The sequence below is a fragment of the Delphinapterus leucas genome, chromosome 5, assembly GCF_059928025.1.
Source record: "Delphinapterus leucas isolate spDelLeu-1000000601 "Yukka" chromosome 5, BTC_Dleu_Yukka2, whole genome shotgun sequence".
Taxonomy (NCBI): Eukaryota; Metazoa; Chordata; class Mammalia; order Artiodactyla; family Monodontidae; genus Delphinapterus; species Delphinapterus leucas.
In genome coordinates this window covers 116,655,381-116,671,756 of record NC_143133.1, presented here as the reverse complement: position 1 = coordinate 116,671,756, position 16,376 = coordinate 116,655,381, and the positions used below count along the sequence as shown (strand labels likewise).

The following is a 16,376-nucleotide window of genomic DNA, read 5'->3' as shown; positions in this document are numbered from 1 at the left end:
ATCTGAATATTTAAAATTCTTATTCAGGTTTATCATATTCTATGTAAAGGGGAAAACTGATTCCAGAACTTTCTTGATATAAATTTTTATTTGTTTGAAACGTTCTCACAAACCACACACCCAGTCTATGGCATAGATTGTGGTGACAGTTTCATGAACGTATACTTAACTCCAAATTGATGAAGTTGTATATGTTAAATATGTACAGCCTTTTGTATATGAATCATGTCTCTAGTTTAAAAAAAAAATCGCAATCAGGTTTTATATAAGATTAGAATGCATCAGGCCAAATCTTCTGTCACTACACTAGAATTTTCCAAACACAGCTTCCTGTAACTGCAAATAAAGCCTCTGATGGGAACATAAGCGAGTACTACAGGTTTGAACAACTTTTAAAAACTCTACCATAAACCTTTTGTTTCCTCAACTGTTATTTCAAAAGCTTGATGTCACCCTTTTGGGAGGAATTTTTCCAGACTAAAGCCTCCTGACTGGCAGTAAAAGCACTGAGTGCCCACTTTGTTTTTGTTTTTGTGTTTTTTTTGCGGTACACGGGCCTCTCACTGTTGTGGCCTCTCCCGTTGCGGAGCACAGGCTCCGGATGCGCAGGCTCAGTGGCCATGGCTCACGGGCCCAGCCACTCCGCGGCATGTGGGATCTTCCCGGACCGGGGCACGAACCCGTGTCCCCTGCATCGGCAGGCGGACTCCCAACCACTGCGCCACCAGGGAAGCCCCCACTTTGTTTTACCCGATACATCAGACCCTAAAAATGGGGAGCAGTAATAGGGAGAAAAATTAATAGAGCAGTGTAAACTAAGCTGCTGCTTCATTAGAGGTGACTGACTGCTCCATGACCACTTCCTGCATCCCCCTTAGAAAGATCTAATAGATTCCACAGCCTTTATTTCAGTCATAAGACTCACTAACTTTTCCGCTAACCCTTTTAGCAGATGTCTCATGACATGATCATCATTGGGCTTACGAATGAAGGTGACGAGGACCTTTTGAGAAACTGTCACCACACTGCTTCATCCCATGTCATAAAAGCAGTGATACTGACCTTCTCCCCTCAAGGTATTAACAAGGGTAAACTTTTCAGGTCCTTGCTAATACCACCACTCTTTGAGTCTACCACTGGACCCAAGTCTCTCCAGGTGTTTGAGTGGTAGGTATAAAAACCAGTGAATTCGTGCCTCTAAAAGAAAAAAGAAAGGCAATGAATTTCTTTCTATTCCATAGATAGTTACTGGCCTAGTGCTTCAGCCTCAGCCACTGCTCCAGCTTTCCCTGGTCATGACTCCCATGCAGATCACTGCATTTGTACAGCACACTGGGGGAACTGGATGAAGCTGGTCAGAGCCAGACGTGACTGGCTTGACACAGGGAGGGAGGGAGGCGCTTGGGAAGTCTCAGGCCCCACTCAGCCCCGCAGGGCTCATTCCTGACACACTGGTTGGGAAGCTCAGCCTAGCCCTTCAGCTCGCTGAGTCTCAGGTCTGTGAAGTGAGCCAGTAACCAATACTAAACTCAACGAAGCCTGCTGGACTGTTTTCCCAGAGTCAGTCAGTTACTGGGTATGACCTTCAAACTATGAGATTTAAAACAGCAGCGTGTGCGTGTGTGTATGTGTGTGTGTGTGTGTGTGTGTGTGAATTCTACCCTCTTTTTCGTCTCCCATCCTCATTCAGCACGAATTTTTTTTTTTAATACCAAATTAACAGAAAGTGCTATGAAGCATAGAAGATGGAACAGATACAGACTGTGCCCTCAAGGAAACCTCTCTCCTGTAGGGTAAAGAAGACATTTATATAAATATATATTTGCTGAATGAATAAAAGAATAATTGCATGAGGTAAACAGTGACACTTTCCAGAAAAGAGTTATAAATAAACTTCTATGAAAGTGAGGCAGGAAAAGTTTCCTTCTGGACAGGTTAAAGGAATCGTGAGAGAAGAAAGCACTGATACCACATCGAGTAAGAGGCTGCTATGGGACTCAGTTATCCACCAGGGCAGAAGAAAGGAAGCAGAATATTCGACCATTTAACATGAATAGTTTGGAAACAAATTTCTGCTAAAAAGAGGTGGGGTGTGGGGTTGAGGACAGTGGGAAAGAGAAGGCTGGAATTAAAATAAAAATTTACAAAAGTTCTCTGATAGGTTTTTATTGTTTCCCTCACCCCTCCTTATATCAGATAATTGAGAGCCTGAGGACCTGTTAATATTTTTTAAAAGCGACTCATTCCACCTACAGAAAAGGGATTGTGTGTTACAAGCCAGTCCCTGCGATCACCCTTCAACTATCAGCTTGGACGTTTTCTTTCCTGAAGGAATTCCAAGGAATAAGGAAGCTTCAGCTTATCACCAATGTCAAGAGTTTACAGTAAGCGGTGCTGTGGCCCACAGAATCCTATAACCTGCTTTAGCTAAATCCATTTCTGAATTACCCAGTCAAGTGGTATGAAAAGAGCTAGTCCTTCCATGGCTCTGAATTCCTCTAAATGCTGGAGAAATTCACACGACCACTTTTCATTTCTGAAGCGGACACGGCTTAAAAGTCACTGTTGGCCCATGCAACCCCATCTCTTCTTGAAAGAGAAAAGTCCTAGTTATTTCCACCTGTCTCAAGAGGGTGAGAAGCTTCTGCCTCACAGCGTTCTCATGGGGGGGGGTAAAAGCAAGGTAAAAGAACCCTGCTGTGAAAAGTATTTTAACTAGTGGTAGAACACAGGAAATGCTAGTTACGACATCAGTGTTAAGGTATCACACACAATGTCCAGTCATCCCAAAGACAAGCATTTAGAACACTGTGAGTCTGCAGCTGTACCCCTCCTATATCTACCCATCTTACTGCTTGGACCGTGATGACGTGGCTTTGAAGAACTTTGCTAAATAGTCTCTTGACTAATCTCAGGAGGAAAGAGAATATGCCGAGAAAATTATGAAGCTGCAGAACCAATGAGGTGGCTGAACCTTCTTTCAAAAGGAGATCAAGAAACTGGACCATGATGTCTGAGAGTGTGTGCTGAACACAGAGTGAGCGTGCATTACGCTTGGAAAAGAGCGTCAATCAGCCACTACTGGAACTACACGCAGTGGTCCCTGACAAAAACGATCCCCACCTGTGTGACTTTATGGAGACTCATTATCTGAATGAGGAGGTGAAATCCATCAAAGACCCGCGTGACCACCTAACCAACCTGTGCAAGATGGGGGTCCCTGAATCGGGCACAGCAGAGGCTCTCTTTGACAAGCACACCCTTAGAGGCAATGATGGCAGAGCTGAGTCTTAGGCCATAGCCACGGGGGCGTAACTAAGCAGGATGCTATGGGACCTTCCCGGGACGGACCCCTCGCCCACATCCTCTGCTGGAGCTCCTCTCGGAAGTACTCAGATAACAGGAGCTGACGCACATTTCCGGAGTTGTTTTCCAGACACCACCAAATGGAAGAAATTAACTACTTGGTCATGACTATGTAGCCCACAGACCTACTGGTAATGTTAACCCCTGTGACACCGCCCTGTTCCCTCACCATCAACCAAGCAGAGACATGTGTGCAGGTTGATCACATACTCTGGGACTCCCCTCCCTCACCTGGTGTTTAAAAATGCTTTCCCGAAACCCATCTGGGAGTTCGGGTGTTTTGAGCACTAATTACCCTGGGTTCATTGCTTGGCGCCTGCACTAAACACTGCACTTGCCTTCACCACAGCCAGATGTCAGACTGGCTTTACTGCACACGGCTGAGCAGACCCAAGTTTGGTTCAGTAACGGGGGGTGGCTGACATCCCTGGTCCCCAAAGCAGTACACGCATGTTGGGGTTACTTTGACTTTTTCTATAAATTGTACTAAAATATTCACTTAAATTCTCTCATTCATATCATTCCTCCAAATAAAGTAATTTGGTACCTACTCCCCACCCCCGCAAAAAACAAAATAAAACAAAACCGTGAGTGCTACCTGCCATCAAAGAAGAAGAACTTCCCCCGTCCGTTCTTTTCTCCGTGAATGAAGTTGCCCTCAAATCTGTCTGTGGAGGAGTAGGTGACTGTGCAGAAGCCGTGCGGTAATCCATCATCGTCCAGGTGCCCTGGAGAAAGGGAACCACAAGGCAAACCTTAACATCTTCCACGCTCACCCACCATCATCTGTGCTCACATGCTGCCAGCAAGTGCCCCGTGCAGCTCAAGGGTCCCTTCCCTGCCTGAGGGGAGAGCGAACACCAAGGTTTCCCTGCCCGCATCAGCACCGTCAACTCCGCTCTTAGGTACACTTTAGAAAGGACGGGTCCACAGTAGAGGGCCTTAGACACGTGTAAGGTTATGAGCCAGAACCACGCTCATATTTCACCGGGGACTGAGAGTTATTCTCAATAATAACACCTGCAGTGTGAGTTTCAGTTGACCCAGTACTTCCCCACAGGGTACTGCTCACCTGTGGAATTAACGCCCCTGAACTCTCATGCTTAACGGAAACATAGCTGAGATGGCACACTGTCTTGGCAATAAGTTATCTGGTTCTAGAACTAAGTATACAATACGACTTCATACATCATTATATAGTATGTGGAGCACTGCTAGCCAGGCGCCCTCTGAAAAGGATAGAGCCACGTCTTGAAGACTGCCCGAGTATCTACACCTCACGGTACGAACACACGAACTCAGAGTCCCTCTAAGCTTAAACTTAAGCTTAACATTGAACTTACTGCTTTACTTTACAAAATCGTTCAGCTTTGAATGTTCGGTAATCACCCTGTCATACACCCTCTACCCACTGTGTTCAGAGGGTTTGTGCTTTAAATGTAGTTAGAAGTATCCACATGACCATTTAAGCCGTGATCTTGAACATCAACAGCAATGATTACACTGTGATCTTTAAACTGCTGGTTCTTCTTGGGTCACCGATTGGTGTACTCTTATATTTACGTTTACAGTCAATGCTTAGGTTTTTTATTATTATCTACATATTTCACAAAACCCAAGAGTCACCTCACTGGTGCCTCCCCAGTCATTCTGGTGAACTAATTTTGCAGAGGCGGGTGAAAATGAAGGCAGCAGTTAAATCTACTGGCTTTCTCCCGGGTTAATGACCTGAGTCATGGATGAAAAAGGTATAAAAGCATTAAATACTGTGTGCAATGCAGGGACATTAAACACTTAAATGTGGCTTCCAGATGGCTCACAGACATAAAAGAAAACACAAACCATTTCACCACAACGAATGCTTTACTCTCCTAAAAGAACTTCTTCTAAAGTGATAAACGAATGTCATCCCTTAGAAGAGAGAGGAAGTAAGCTCTCTTACAAAGAACGAAAAAGCTCTTTATTTGTATTATTGATTACACAAACATAAAATAAAAATGAACAAATGCACTGTTTTCTTGCTACATCTGATTCTGCATAGAATGAACTACCTGGAATATATTACATAAAAACATGGCTACTTAAATAAGTCACAATCAATAAGGTTCCTTTCCTCTTAACCCAAATTTTTTTCTAACAAGGGCCAGGAAATTAATGGTTAGGAGGGAAGTAGGCCACAATTGCTTCCTTCTTGCTTAAAAACCAAAAACTGTACCTGACATAATTCAATGACACTTGAGTCATATGAAGTGATTTGGACAATTATTTTCTAAATATCTACTGATGGCGTTTCTCTCATTGAAATAAATTATATTTACTTTTCTCCTTTCATTAAAAAAAAACCACTCAGTGTATAGTTAAAAGCTTTCTTTTATGAAATGTTGCTCAGATCAAATTAAATTTAGCTATTTGCTTTCCTACAAATTTAGTATTCCACTTCTGATTTAGGTATAACTGTCAGAATAATCATTTTAACCTTATATTGAGGTACTTACTAATTTATTGAAAACGCTTTCCCCATAGAAAACAGTTCACATAGTTCAGACTTTATAAAGTTAATGTTTGATAAAATTAGTTATTCTACTTTAGATCAAGAGAAATATTATGATAAACATGAACACTAAGGGGAAAAAAAAATCCAATGTTAATTCATTTCCACCTTTGCTCAGTTGCAATAGTCCGATCCTATTTCTGAACCAAACACTGCAGGTGCACGCACCCTCAGCGATGGCATTTAGATATTAGAGAAACTTGGAAGCATCACAGAACATACTAAAAGCACTTGAAGGACAGTACTGAACCCCACTGAGATGAAAGCAAAAAAAACCAACCCTGCTCCATGAAGGATGCTTATGCCCATGCCTCCTTCCACAGGCCAGTGAACAGAAGTCCCATCACCTTGTTTGGCTCTAGGGAGGGAGAACAGAGAAGCTGCTGAATGATGGCTGTTTCTCTGGTGACACTGTGTGTTTAGAAAGAAGGCTCAGACTTGTGACGATTCCCTGCCTTTCTAAAGGTGTTTAGGCTGCTTGTTGTGAGAAATCTCCCTCTATCAGATCACAGCAGAATCCTCTGGCTGGCTCATTTGTTTTGTTTTCTTCTCATCCTTCCAAAAGGAGGATGATGTGATCAATGACCAGGATGTGATCAATGACCGGGATCAATGAAAAGGAGCTAAAAGTTAAGGCTTGTGATAATTCAAGACTTCCACCCTGAATATGTAACAGCCGGGGGTGGTGTTCCTAGCAGTAGAACTTTATGTTTAAAACAACAGCCACAACCAAAACAATAACAACAACTAAGGGACCTTCCAAGGAAAGAAATGTCAGGAAGAAAAGACATTAGGCTGGGACTTCCCTGGTGGAGCAGTGGTTAAGAATCTGCCTGCCAATAAAGGGGATACGGGTTTGAGCCCTGGTCCGGGAAGATCCCACATGCCGCGGAGCGACTAAGCCCGTGGGCCACAACTACTGAACCTGTGCTCTAGAGCCTGCGAGCCACAACTACTGAGCCCGTGGGCCACAACTACTGAAGCCTGCGCGCCTAGAACCCGTGCTCCGCAACAAGAGAAGCCACCACAATGAGAAGCCCGCGCACCGCAACGAAAAGTAGCCCCTGCTCGCTGCAGCTAGAGAAAGCCCCCGCGCAGCAACGAAGAACCAATGCAGCCAAAAATAAATTAATTAATTTTAAAAAGAAAATAAAGAAAAAAAAAGAGAAGCGATTAGGTTGCTGAGACTTCATATCTCCTATCAATGTTAGTGCGAGAGGAGCTTCTGGTACAACTCTTGTTCCGCTGCCATTTGGACAATAAGATCATGTAATATCTGTCTTGCCAGCAACAGTCAATTTAATGGAGAGGGAGACTGATGTACAGAGAAGAAAAAACTCTGTATACCTACTATGCATCAGGCACTGGGTTACGTAATTTCCTGTCGTCTAAATTAAACCTTACAACCATCCCTCAAATTCCAGTCTTATAGATGAGGAAGCCACTGCTATGTGCCCAAGAAACACATTAACTGCTACCCTGAACGCGCTCATGGATGCTGAAGGCCCCTTCCCCCAATCCTCCAATCCCTCTTCTCTCTGGTCAAGGGCAAACTGGCCGAACACCCTTTCTTCCCTGCCCGTGGTGGAAGAAGCGACCTCTAAAGAGGGAGGTGTTCTCAGGTCCCAGGCAGAGAAGTGGAAGACGCCTTTGTAGTTAAGATAGTTCTCACAGAACCACCAGGATCTTCACCAGCACATCCTGGTGGCAAATGCCTGTCTCTTCCAAGTGTTACCCAATGCAAAGAGAAACGCTAGTCCAGCTTGCTCTGATTGAGATCAATCTGTGCGATGCGCCAAGTCAGCCAACAGCCTTCCGGGCCAATTCCCACTCAACAGAGATTGAACGCCAACCCAAACAACAGGGAAAACCCACTTGAATGACTGCTCTGTGTTGGGAATGCGGTCCCAGTTCGTGTGCCATATATCTGTCTGCAGCACAGTTTTAAATATTGACTGAAGTTAGAGGAAGAGGGAATAAAACATAATCGTCTCACAAGTCTAGTTTTTCACTCTGTTCTAAAGATCATTATCTACTGAACAGAGAGAAAGTTCAATTTTTTTCCCCACGGGTTCCCCCGGAGCTTTTTCCTGAACCTGACGAGAGCCAGGCCTGTATTCTATGCAGTGACGGTACCTCTCAGCACAGGAAATTCCCTCTGGATCGGACATCTGGCTGCTTACTGCCTCAGACTTATTCACAGGACATCTGAGTGTGTGTGTATATATGTGTGTGTTTCCCTCAGAACCAGAGGCCCTTACATGCATTGTTGGTTTTGTATAATAGAACTACTTTTAAAAAAAAGTAATAATAATAAAAAGGCAAACTTATTCTGTTTAGTGCAAAGAATGTGCCCTCATGATGATACACTTACGCTGGTGGTTAAAAACATAATTTGAGGGCTTCCCTGGTGGCGCAGTGGTTGAGAGTCCACCTGCCGATACAGGGGACACAGGTTCGTGCCCCGGTCCGGGAGGATCCCGCATGCCGCGGAGCGGCTGGGCCTGTAAGCCATGGCCGCTGAGCCTGCGCATCTGGAGCCTGTGCTCCGCAACGGGAGAGGCCACAGCAGTGAGAGGCCCGCGTACCGCAAAAAAAAAAACCAAAAACAACATGATTTGAGTTTTGAGAGTAATCCCTTACAAGAACTCAATTATTGGTTGTGAGGGTCTTAATTTTAATATGAGGCCTACACGTAGAGGGTGCTACCAGGACACCTAGCCTGTATTTTTCCTAAGTACATTGCATGAGCAGTCTTACTAGAAACAGGCAGGATGAGATACTAGGGGGACTGTTAGAAATGCTCTTAATATTTGAGGGGTTGGGACAGTGAAACATGGAGATGCTTGTTTTCATTCTGGCTCCTTAGTTCTGGAGACTCTGCTATTTCCCATTTTTGAGGATTCTTCCTCGATGTCTCCTTTATGTTTCGAGGCCTTTCTGTTTTTTCCTACCCTCGTCACCGCTACCGCAAAGAGCCTTTTAGGTGATCGCCTCACCCGCTCCCCACTGCCTGTTCATCCCATGCTCCCGCCCTCCCAGAGCAGAGCCTTCATCCTCCATTCCCAGCTCTAAAGAGCCCCTCACATGGCCCATGGCCTCCAGGACAGAGTCCACAATCTCGGCCCGTGACGAGCCGCCTTTCCCTGTCTCACCTTCCACTTTTCTCCTCCTGGGCCCTCTGTTACAGCCGAACCCAGGGATTCGTCTCTGAATGTGCCTGCATAATTCCACTCCTCTCTCTTTTTTTTTTTTTCCCTTTCTTTTTAATGTCTTTGTGCTCCTGGGTTAGTATTCAATTAGCTGAAATTCCTTGATGATATTAATGAATCACACGTTAAGGGTGTCCCTTTCCTTGTAGGATGATATCCGTCTCATTGAATTTTGTCAATCTAATTAGAGAAAACTTTTATCTCAACATTTTCATTTGTATTTATTTAATGAAATTGTGTCTTTCCAAATGCTTATTGGTCACCTGCGTTTTTCTTGTGAATTATAGTTTCATTCCACACCTCTCTTTACTCCCAAAGTTCCCCTCTGGACTGGGCTCATGTCTACTCCACCTCTTCCAGGAAATCCTCCCCCATCTATTTCCCCAAGCTAGATGCAATTTTTACTTCCTCTCAACCACCATCATTCATCGGTTTAGATGTGATATATTTATTTCAAATTATATTAGGGACCACGTTGTATTCATCTCTGTGTCTACGGGTAGACGAAGAAATAGACGTAATGACAATTTCTATTCCCAAAGCTAAACATCACTCCCTGAAGAAACAATGAGCCTCAAAGAGTTTTTTAAAAACCACAGCAGGAGCTCAGGTGATGTCTGCAGGCCTGCTGAGGCCCAGGGCTACCTTCCCAAGGGAGCACAGCCAGCACTGTACACAGACACTCCCTCCACCCACCTGCCCTCGCGGATTCATCCACCCTGAGCTTAGAACTCCACCCAAGCCACAGTTCCACCCGACAGAGAATCAAAATGTACGTGAGGTGACAAAAGACTCAAGTCCTGAAGAGACCAATTTCTTCCCCAGAGTATGTTTCTCAGGAGGAAGAAAAAGAAGAAAAAGGGTATCTGTTGCAGAGGCTGTAAGTTAAATTCTCTTTCCCCAAATACATTTTTCTGAAAGTCACCAAACTCTTTCAGAACCAACCTCTAAGGAGTGACATTAATAAAGAACGACACTGATGCAACATTTAACTGTGGCTTCCAAACTCAGTTACCAACTACTTCATATACTTGACTGACTCATTAAAAAAAAGGAAAGATGTAGAGAGACAGTTTGGTATGGCACAGTGGGGTTCTGGAGGTCCAAGCCTGTCTCCCACCTGGCTGAATGTCCTCAGATTAGTTCTTAACTTCTCTAAGCCTCAGTTCCCTCCTTTGTAAAATTAGGATGATATTACTAGGCACGTGATAAGACTGAATGGATAATATGTGTGTGAAACACTTAGCATGGAGCCTGCACATGTAAGGACTAAACAATTACAGCAATGATAATTTCAGCTAAGACAAATAAACTACCGAGAGCACAGGCTCTGTAAGTGGAGAGAGGTAGGTTAGTTGGTACTTCAACACCAAGATATTCAGACTGGCCTTTTACCAGTCCACCATGCATGTGTTAGATGTTAAGTAAAGACTATTACAGACAGCACTTAAGAGTCCAAGAATGGCTAAAGAAAAGCCTACTTTTACACATGCATGCTCTAGACACTGTGTGAGTTTGAGCCTTGGGTGCATCTAAGGATTTTTAAAATTTCTGTGTTACTCTGTTTACTGTTAGGTACAACTGAGTCACCATGTGTCCCGGATTGCCCCAGACATTCAAGGTTTAAGCCAGTTGTCCCAGCATAAGTATTAAACAGTGACCTTTCTCAAGTATGTTCTGATTTTGGACAATAATGCATATGGTCACCCTATATAACAGAAACTTCCTTGCTTACATGAAGAAATTTCTCTGCTTTCACCCATTGAGCAATCTCAAAAACAACATCGGTGCATTTCTAAAGCTGCTTGTTCACATTCTGCAAGGAGCCTGGGACCGTGGACAACTGGGCCTTGTGTTTCCAAACAGCTTCAAAGGGGAAGATGGGTTAACCTCGGGAGCACTGCCTGTGATCAAGGGTTTGCATTAAATTTTTATGAGTAAAAGTAAACTTTGAAGAATGAGAGCCAGTCCTAACAATTTGAGATGAGCACTTTTCAATTATCTTTCGTAATATGAAGGCACACGTAGTCAATAATTTACATTTAAAGAAGGCTTCCAACTAACATCTTTGGGCCCCAGTAAGTCCCAGCATTGGCTTTACTCAATGGAGATAAACAGCTCAGGACACTATGAAATTAAAACACCACCATCAACACTCCTTGAAGCTGGTTAAAGAAATAAGAAGTTTCAATAGTTACATTAAGACAGTTAGCTTTTATAGAATTCAGAAATATTATTCTACTTAGTCTCTCCTTAAGACCTTGGGACTACAAAAGGAGTCAATTATGTTGACATAAAAACTGATTATTTTTTCTCCCAAAGTAGCAATAAGTATGCATCCTCATGCATCTGTAAGGGTCGCCACTTTGTCTTCCTTTACCGTTTCTGAGAGCTTGCTTATACAAATTAGATAGAAACCATATTCAACCAAAAGCTTAAAAAATATTTACCTAGATATCTGGTTAAAATATTCCGGAATAATATCACGCAACACTGCAAAACATGACGACGTACTGTGTACGGCAGAATCAAATAAATAAATACGCTAAAGAGTATTTTCCAGTATTCACTGTTACAAAATCATAACATCTCCTGATACAAACAACTAGATTGTATAACGTCCCCACCTCGCTTTTTAGAACCAGCAAAAAAAAAAAAAGCTGGAGAAACTCAGCAAAACAAAGTGGCGAGAAAAGTCGGGGGAGGGGCGCTGGAAGCGAAGGGGCGGAGAAACACGACACCAAGGCGGTGATATCACCCACAGCCAACTGCATGGAATTCAGAAAGTTAAGTGTCACCCAGCAATTTCAGTCCGGGCTTGCGGCGCGCCTGCACAGCGTGGCGGCGGCGGCACCCGCCTGGGAAGCAGGAAGGGGGAAGGGCGGTTTGACTGAGTTCGTTCGGGGGCAGCAGAGGCCAGGGCCACCCGCCTCCCCGCCGGCGTGCGTTCAAGCCCCGGGTCGGGAGCGTTGTCCATGGCTCTGCAATGATTTCATCGTTTCGGAGAAGCGACCACCGGACCGCGGCTGCCACGTGCCTGGTCCGGCCCCGTGCGCTGCGCCGGGGGACGGACCCGGACGCGGCCGCGGTCACCGCGGGTCGCAGCGGCGAGCGGAAGGAAAGGGCTGCCGCCCGGAGAGGGGCTCGGGCTTGCCAAAAACGGGCGGGGGGATTGCTCCACGGAGACGGCCGGCCGCGGGGGGCTGAACTCCTGCGCACCGCCACCTCCCATACCCGAAAGGGGGAAGGCCGGAGTGCCCGGCAGGTTTCGCAACTCCGAAGGCGGATGCAGGCGGTGACCGGGCGGGATGGAGCAGCAGCGCTCTCCCGGAGACCCCGGCCCAGCCGAGACCCGTTCCCGGCCTGCGCCCCGCCGCGCAGTGCGCGCTCCCAGTGGCGTGGCCGTGGCGGTCCGGCCCCTGCCCAAGCAGCGGGCCACCCGCGTAGGGGACAGTGGCGGCCGCGGGGCCCGGCGCCGCGCAGGTCGCAGCCCGCCACTCCTTCCGCGTTCCGTGCCCTCGGCGCCTCCTCCCCGGGCCCCAGAGAAATGCTTGTACCTTCCACAGCCTCCTCCACCATCTCGTCGTCGCTATCCATGGCGGCTGGGGACCCTGCCCAGCTCGGGGCCGCGCGGTTGCCTCCCGTCCCTCCGGGTGCTCCCGGCGGCTGAGCGAGCGCTGGGGCTGAACCCTGCGAGTTTGGAGGAGGAGGAAGAGGAGGAGCAGTCGGGGCTGGCTCGCACTGCCTCCCCCTAGAGCCCTTTCAATTCCTTGGCCTTAAGCCGCTCCCGCAGCAGCCGTCCCTCCTCCTTCGCCCACTTGCCCCTCGCTTCCGAGGCTCCGGGGTGCTGCCGTGGCCGCCGCCGCCGCTGCAACTTTCTCCTGTAATACCCCCTCTTTGTTATCGAGCAGCTGATCCGCTGACATCACCCAGCGCCGGTGCGCTCCCTCCCTCGCTGATTGACAGTTCCCCGTCCCTTCCCAGAAGTGAGGCTCCTTAAAACGAAAGACGCTCGGGGTCCGCGCTGACGCTACGCCCCAGCCCACCAGCCCCCGGGCCCATCAGGGTTTATCTTCTGCTTCTGCGAGGCTTGGTGCGCTCCGAGCGCCAAGCCTGGTCCTGGGCGCCGCGGGCTCCTCGCGGGCACTTGGGACCTCCGGGTATCCGCCCTCTGGGGCGCAGAACTCCGACCTCCAACTGTGCCGGGGACCACTTGGAAGTCCGCGTGCAGTGCCCGCCAGTCCCCCCTCGGGACAGCCTCCAAAGAGCAAGGCAAGCTAAGGCAGCGTTCCTAAAGCTCCAGCGCCTCAACTTCCTCTCGCCCTCGCCCCCACTTCACCCCGTTTGCCACCCGGAGCTGCACGAGTGCGGCACGCACTGGAGAGCAGGTGTCTCCGCGTTGCCGCATCACATCCGCGAGCAGGTTTCCCAAACTCAAGGGGGTGACATCCAGCCCAGATGCGGGTCTGCGGCTCCCACCCGTGCGCGCTGCGTCCCCACCCTCCTCGGGACCGTCAGGCGTCTCGGGTGATTCAGAAATTCAGATCCAAATGGCAGCGGGCTCTTTATCAGGCAGGAAACACGCGGCGCGGAAGGCCTGGCAGTTCCCTCCTCGCGCTTGTGGTGAAAGAAAAGGAGCCACCGAGCGGAGCTACTGAGGAGGGACCCTCCGTCTGGCACGCCTCCCCCCCGTACGTGTGATGTCCCCAGCCGTCTCCCTGTTTCTCCAAGTGCCAACCTTTCACAGATTCGGGCTCTTTAAGCGGAGAACATCACGGGGCATCCGCTTCGCAGCCCCGCCACTTAGCGTCATTATGGCGTTGCCTCTTACAGGTGGCGGCAAAGGGCGGCTGTAAATAGCTGGTTAAATGGATGCAAATGTACACAATGTGCCGTGGAATTACCGGGTGCCGCTTTGGGTGTCTGCCAAGAACAGCTACTGCACGGAGGGGGCGGGGGGAGGATAGGAGGGAGCCGAGAAAGTTGTTCCATTTTGTTTTCCGAACCGCGAATGAGACTTTGTGGATTTCAAAGTACTTCCAGTACCCGGGAGACCACGCCTTGCTTTTGGCTTTGTGCTTAAATGCCAGGTATTTTTATCGAGTATTGTGAGTTGCTTATTAAATTCAGTTTTTCCTCTGCGAAAAAAGAGAACAATGCTAGGGACATTTGTCCCATACACTGCCAGAAATTTCAACCCCTTTTGACTCTTTCAGAAAGAGAGGGAAGGGCCCTGGACCAGGCGTTAGGAAACTTGGGTCCTCGTGCTGCTCACCTGCCTAAGGGCCCTGGGAAGACACTCCTCCCAGCCTGAATTCCTCCCCTAGGAGATCACAGGCTTTGGCTACACTGGTATCAGGCCCTCCAGCTTAGACTAGAGGCTCTGAGGTCCCCCCAGCTTAGGCTAAATTGATCAGAGGTCCTTCCGGCTTAGTCGATACCTTTCTGAAGTCTTCTGGCTTAAATTGAACCTCCTTAAAGTCCTCCAGAGCAGATACCTGGGCTCCAGATCTGCAAAGAGAAGAGGTTCCTGCAGTGGAAGATGAAAGCCCCACTTTGGATTACATCATTTTCAAACATGACCCACAGAAACAGGATTTTATTTATGATTAAAAAGAAAAACAAACAAAAACCAGCCATCATGTACTGAGCTTGGTCACTCACTGGTTTTGAGTTATATGATATTTTTTGTCATTTTCCCCTTTTAAACATATCATCTCCTGTCTTACATGTTACACTGATGCACAAAAACCCGCCAGATAATCATCTTCTCCAGTTTCCAGGGCAAAAAAAAGATGCCAAGGGACTTCCCTGGTGACGCAGTGGTTAAGAGTCCGCCTGCCAATGCAGGGGACACAGGTTCGAGCCCTGGTCCGGGAAGATCCCACATGCCGCAGAGCAACTGAGCCCGTGCATCACAACTGTGCTCTAGAGCCTGTGAACCACAACTACTGAACCCACATGCCACAACTACTGAAGCCCCCGCGCCTGGAGCCCGTTCTCCGCAACAGAGAAGCCACCGCAATGAGAAGCCCGCGCACCGCAACAAAGAGTAGCTCCCGCTCGCCACAACTAGAGAAAGCCCGCGCGCAGTAACGAAGACCCAACGCAGCCAAAAATAAATAAATAAATAAAGTAAAATTTAAAAAAAAAGGTTTGCACATGAGGCAGGCAACACCTGGGACACAGTCCCAGCCCCCTCCCCCCACCACTCGTGCCTGCTGGCTCTGGGCCCAAAGTTGAGGCAAAATGTTTTGATGACTCCCTTAAGAGCCATTTGCATTTTGATACATCATTTTGTGTGTTTTCAATCCCCTTCTCTAGACTGACTGACTGATTCTTCTTTATAGCCCCAGAACCCAGCACAGTGCCTGGTACAGAAGGAAGGTGAAGCTTTGTCAGTGATGATTGTGCAGAGAGGAATATTCTGTTTTATATAAACAGTGCTGAGTCTTTCTCACACACTGCATCCTCTTCCTGTGTTTGGCAAAATGCTTTGTTTCAGTTCGAGTCTGAAGAGCGTTTTTGAGTTCTATTTTCCCACATCTACTGGCCCCAAATCTGCTTCCATTGCATTCTTTCCCACAGTTTTCTTCATTGAGAGCTCATTTCATAAACCCTCTTTCCACTTGGCTTCCCGCCAGTCTCCTCTGTCATACTCTGTCCCCACCAGTGTGGTCATGGGCTAGAAAATCAATCATTGAGCTCTTAATCACAGTGTGGGGCGGCGGCAGCAGAGCTCAGCTCCTAACTCAGCAGATCCCAATGCACCAGAACAAGCCCTACCAGGGACGAAAGGGGTGGCTCAGGACACCCAACAGCCAGGCTCTGGGGTGGGACTTGCTTCCACGCTCACACCAAGGAGTGGCTCTTCTAAGCTGCCCTGCCTTTCTTCCTCTGCATCCAAGGATAAATCCCTCTCTTCCCACTCAGCTTGGGAAACAGAAGTCCCTCTTCCACTGCAGGAAGCAGTCAAAATACTGAGTTATTTTATTCATTTTACCACCCATGTCTTTCCACAGAGAAGGCTGGTGCTTACTTACAAGACTGATATAACTTTTGCAATAAATATATTTTCATAGGCATCATGTATTTTATGCATCTTTTTACACTGAGGGGGAAAAATTCTGTCAATTCACCACTGTGTGTGCTGGCAAATAGCGAAAAGCCTAGTGGATGTGGGACTTGTGTGGAATTCATTAGTCTGGCTGTCACTGAGCCCTCATCCTGTCCTGCTGGTAGGGGCT

At 47.3% G+C, this 16,376-nt stretch overlaps 1 protein-coding gene across 1 annotated transcript in view; it reads right to left on the bottom strand.

Moving 5' to 3' along the window:
- SETD7 (SET domain containing 7, histone lysine methyltransferase) overlaps positions 1–13,396 on the bottom strand; it is a 49,240-nt gene extending 35,844 nt beyond the window's left edge. Inside the window, exons 1-2 of the mRNA XM_022582452.3 lie at positions 12,687–13,396; positions 3,965–4,094 (exon numbers count right to left, since the gene is read on the bottom strand). Coding sequence (XP_022438160.1) covers positions 3,965–4,094; positions 12,687–12,726 — 170 coding nt within the window. The 5' untranslated portion in view covers positions 12,727–13,396. The remainder of the gene's footprint in view (positions 1–3,964; positions 4,095–12,686) is intronic.
- Between the last annotated feature and the right edge of the window lie 2,980 nt (positions 13,397–16,376).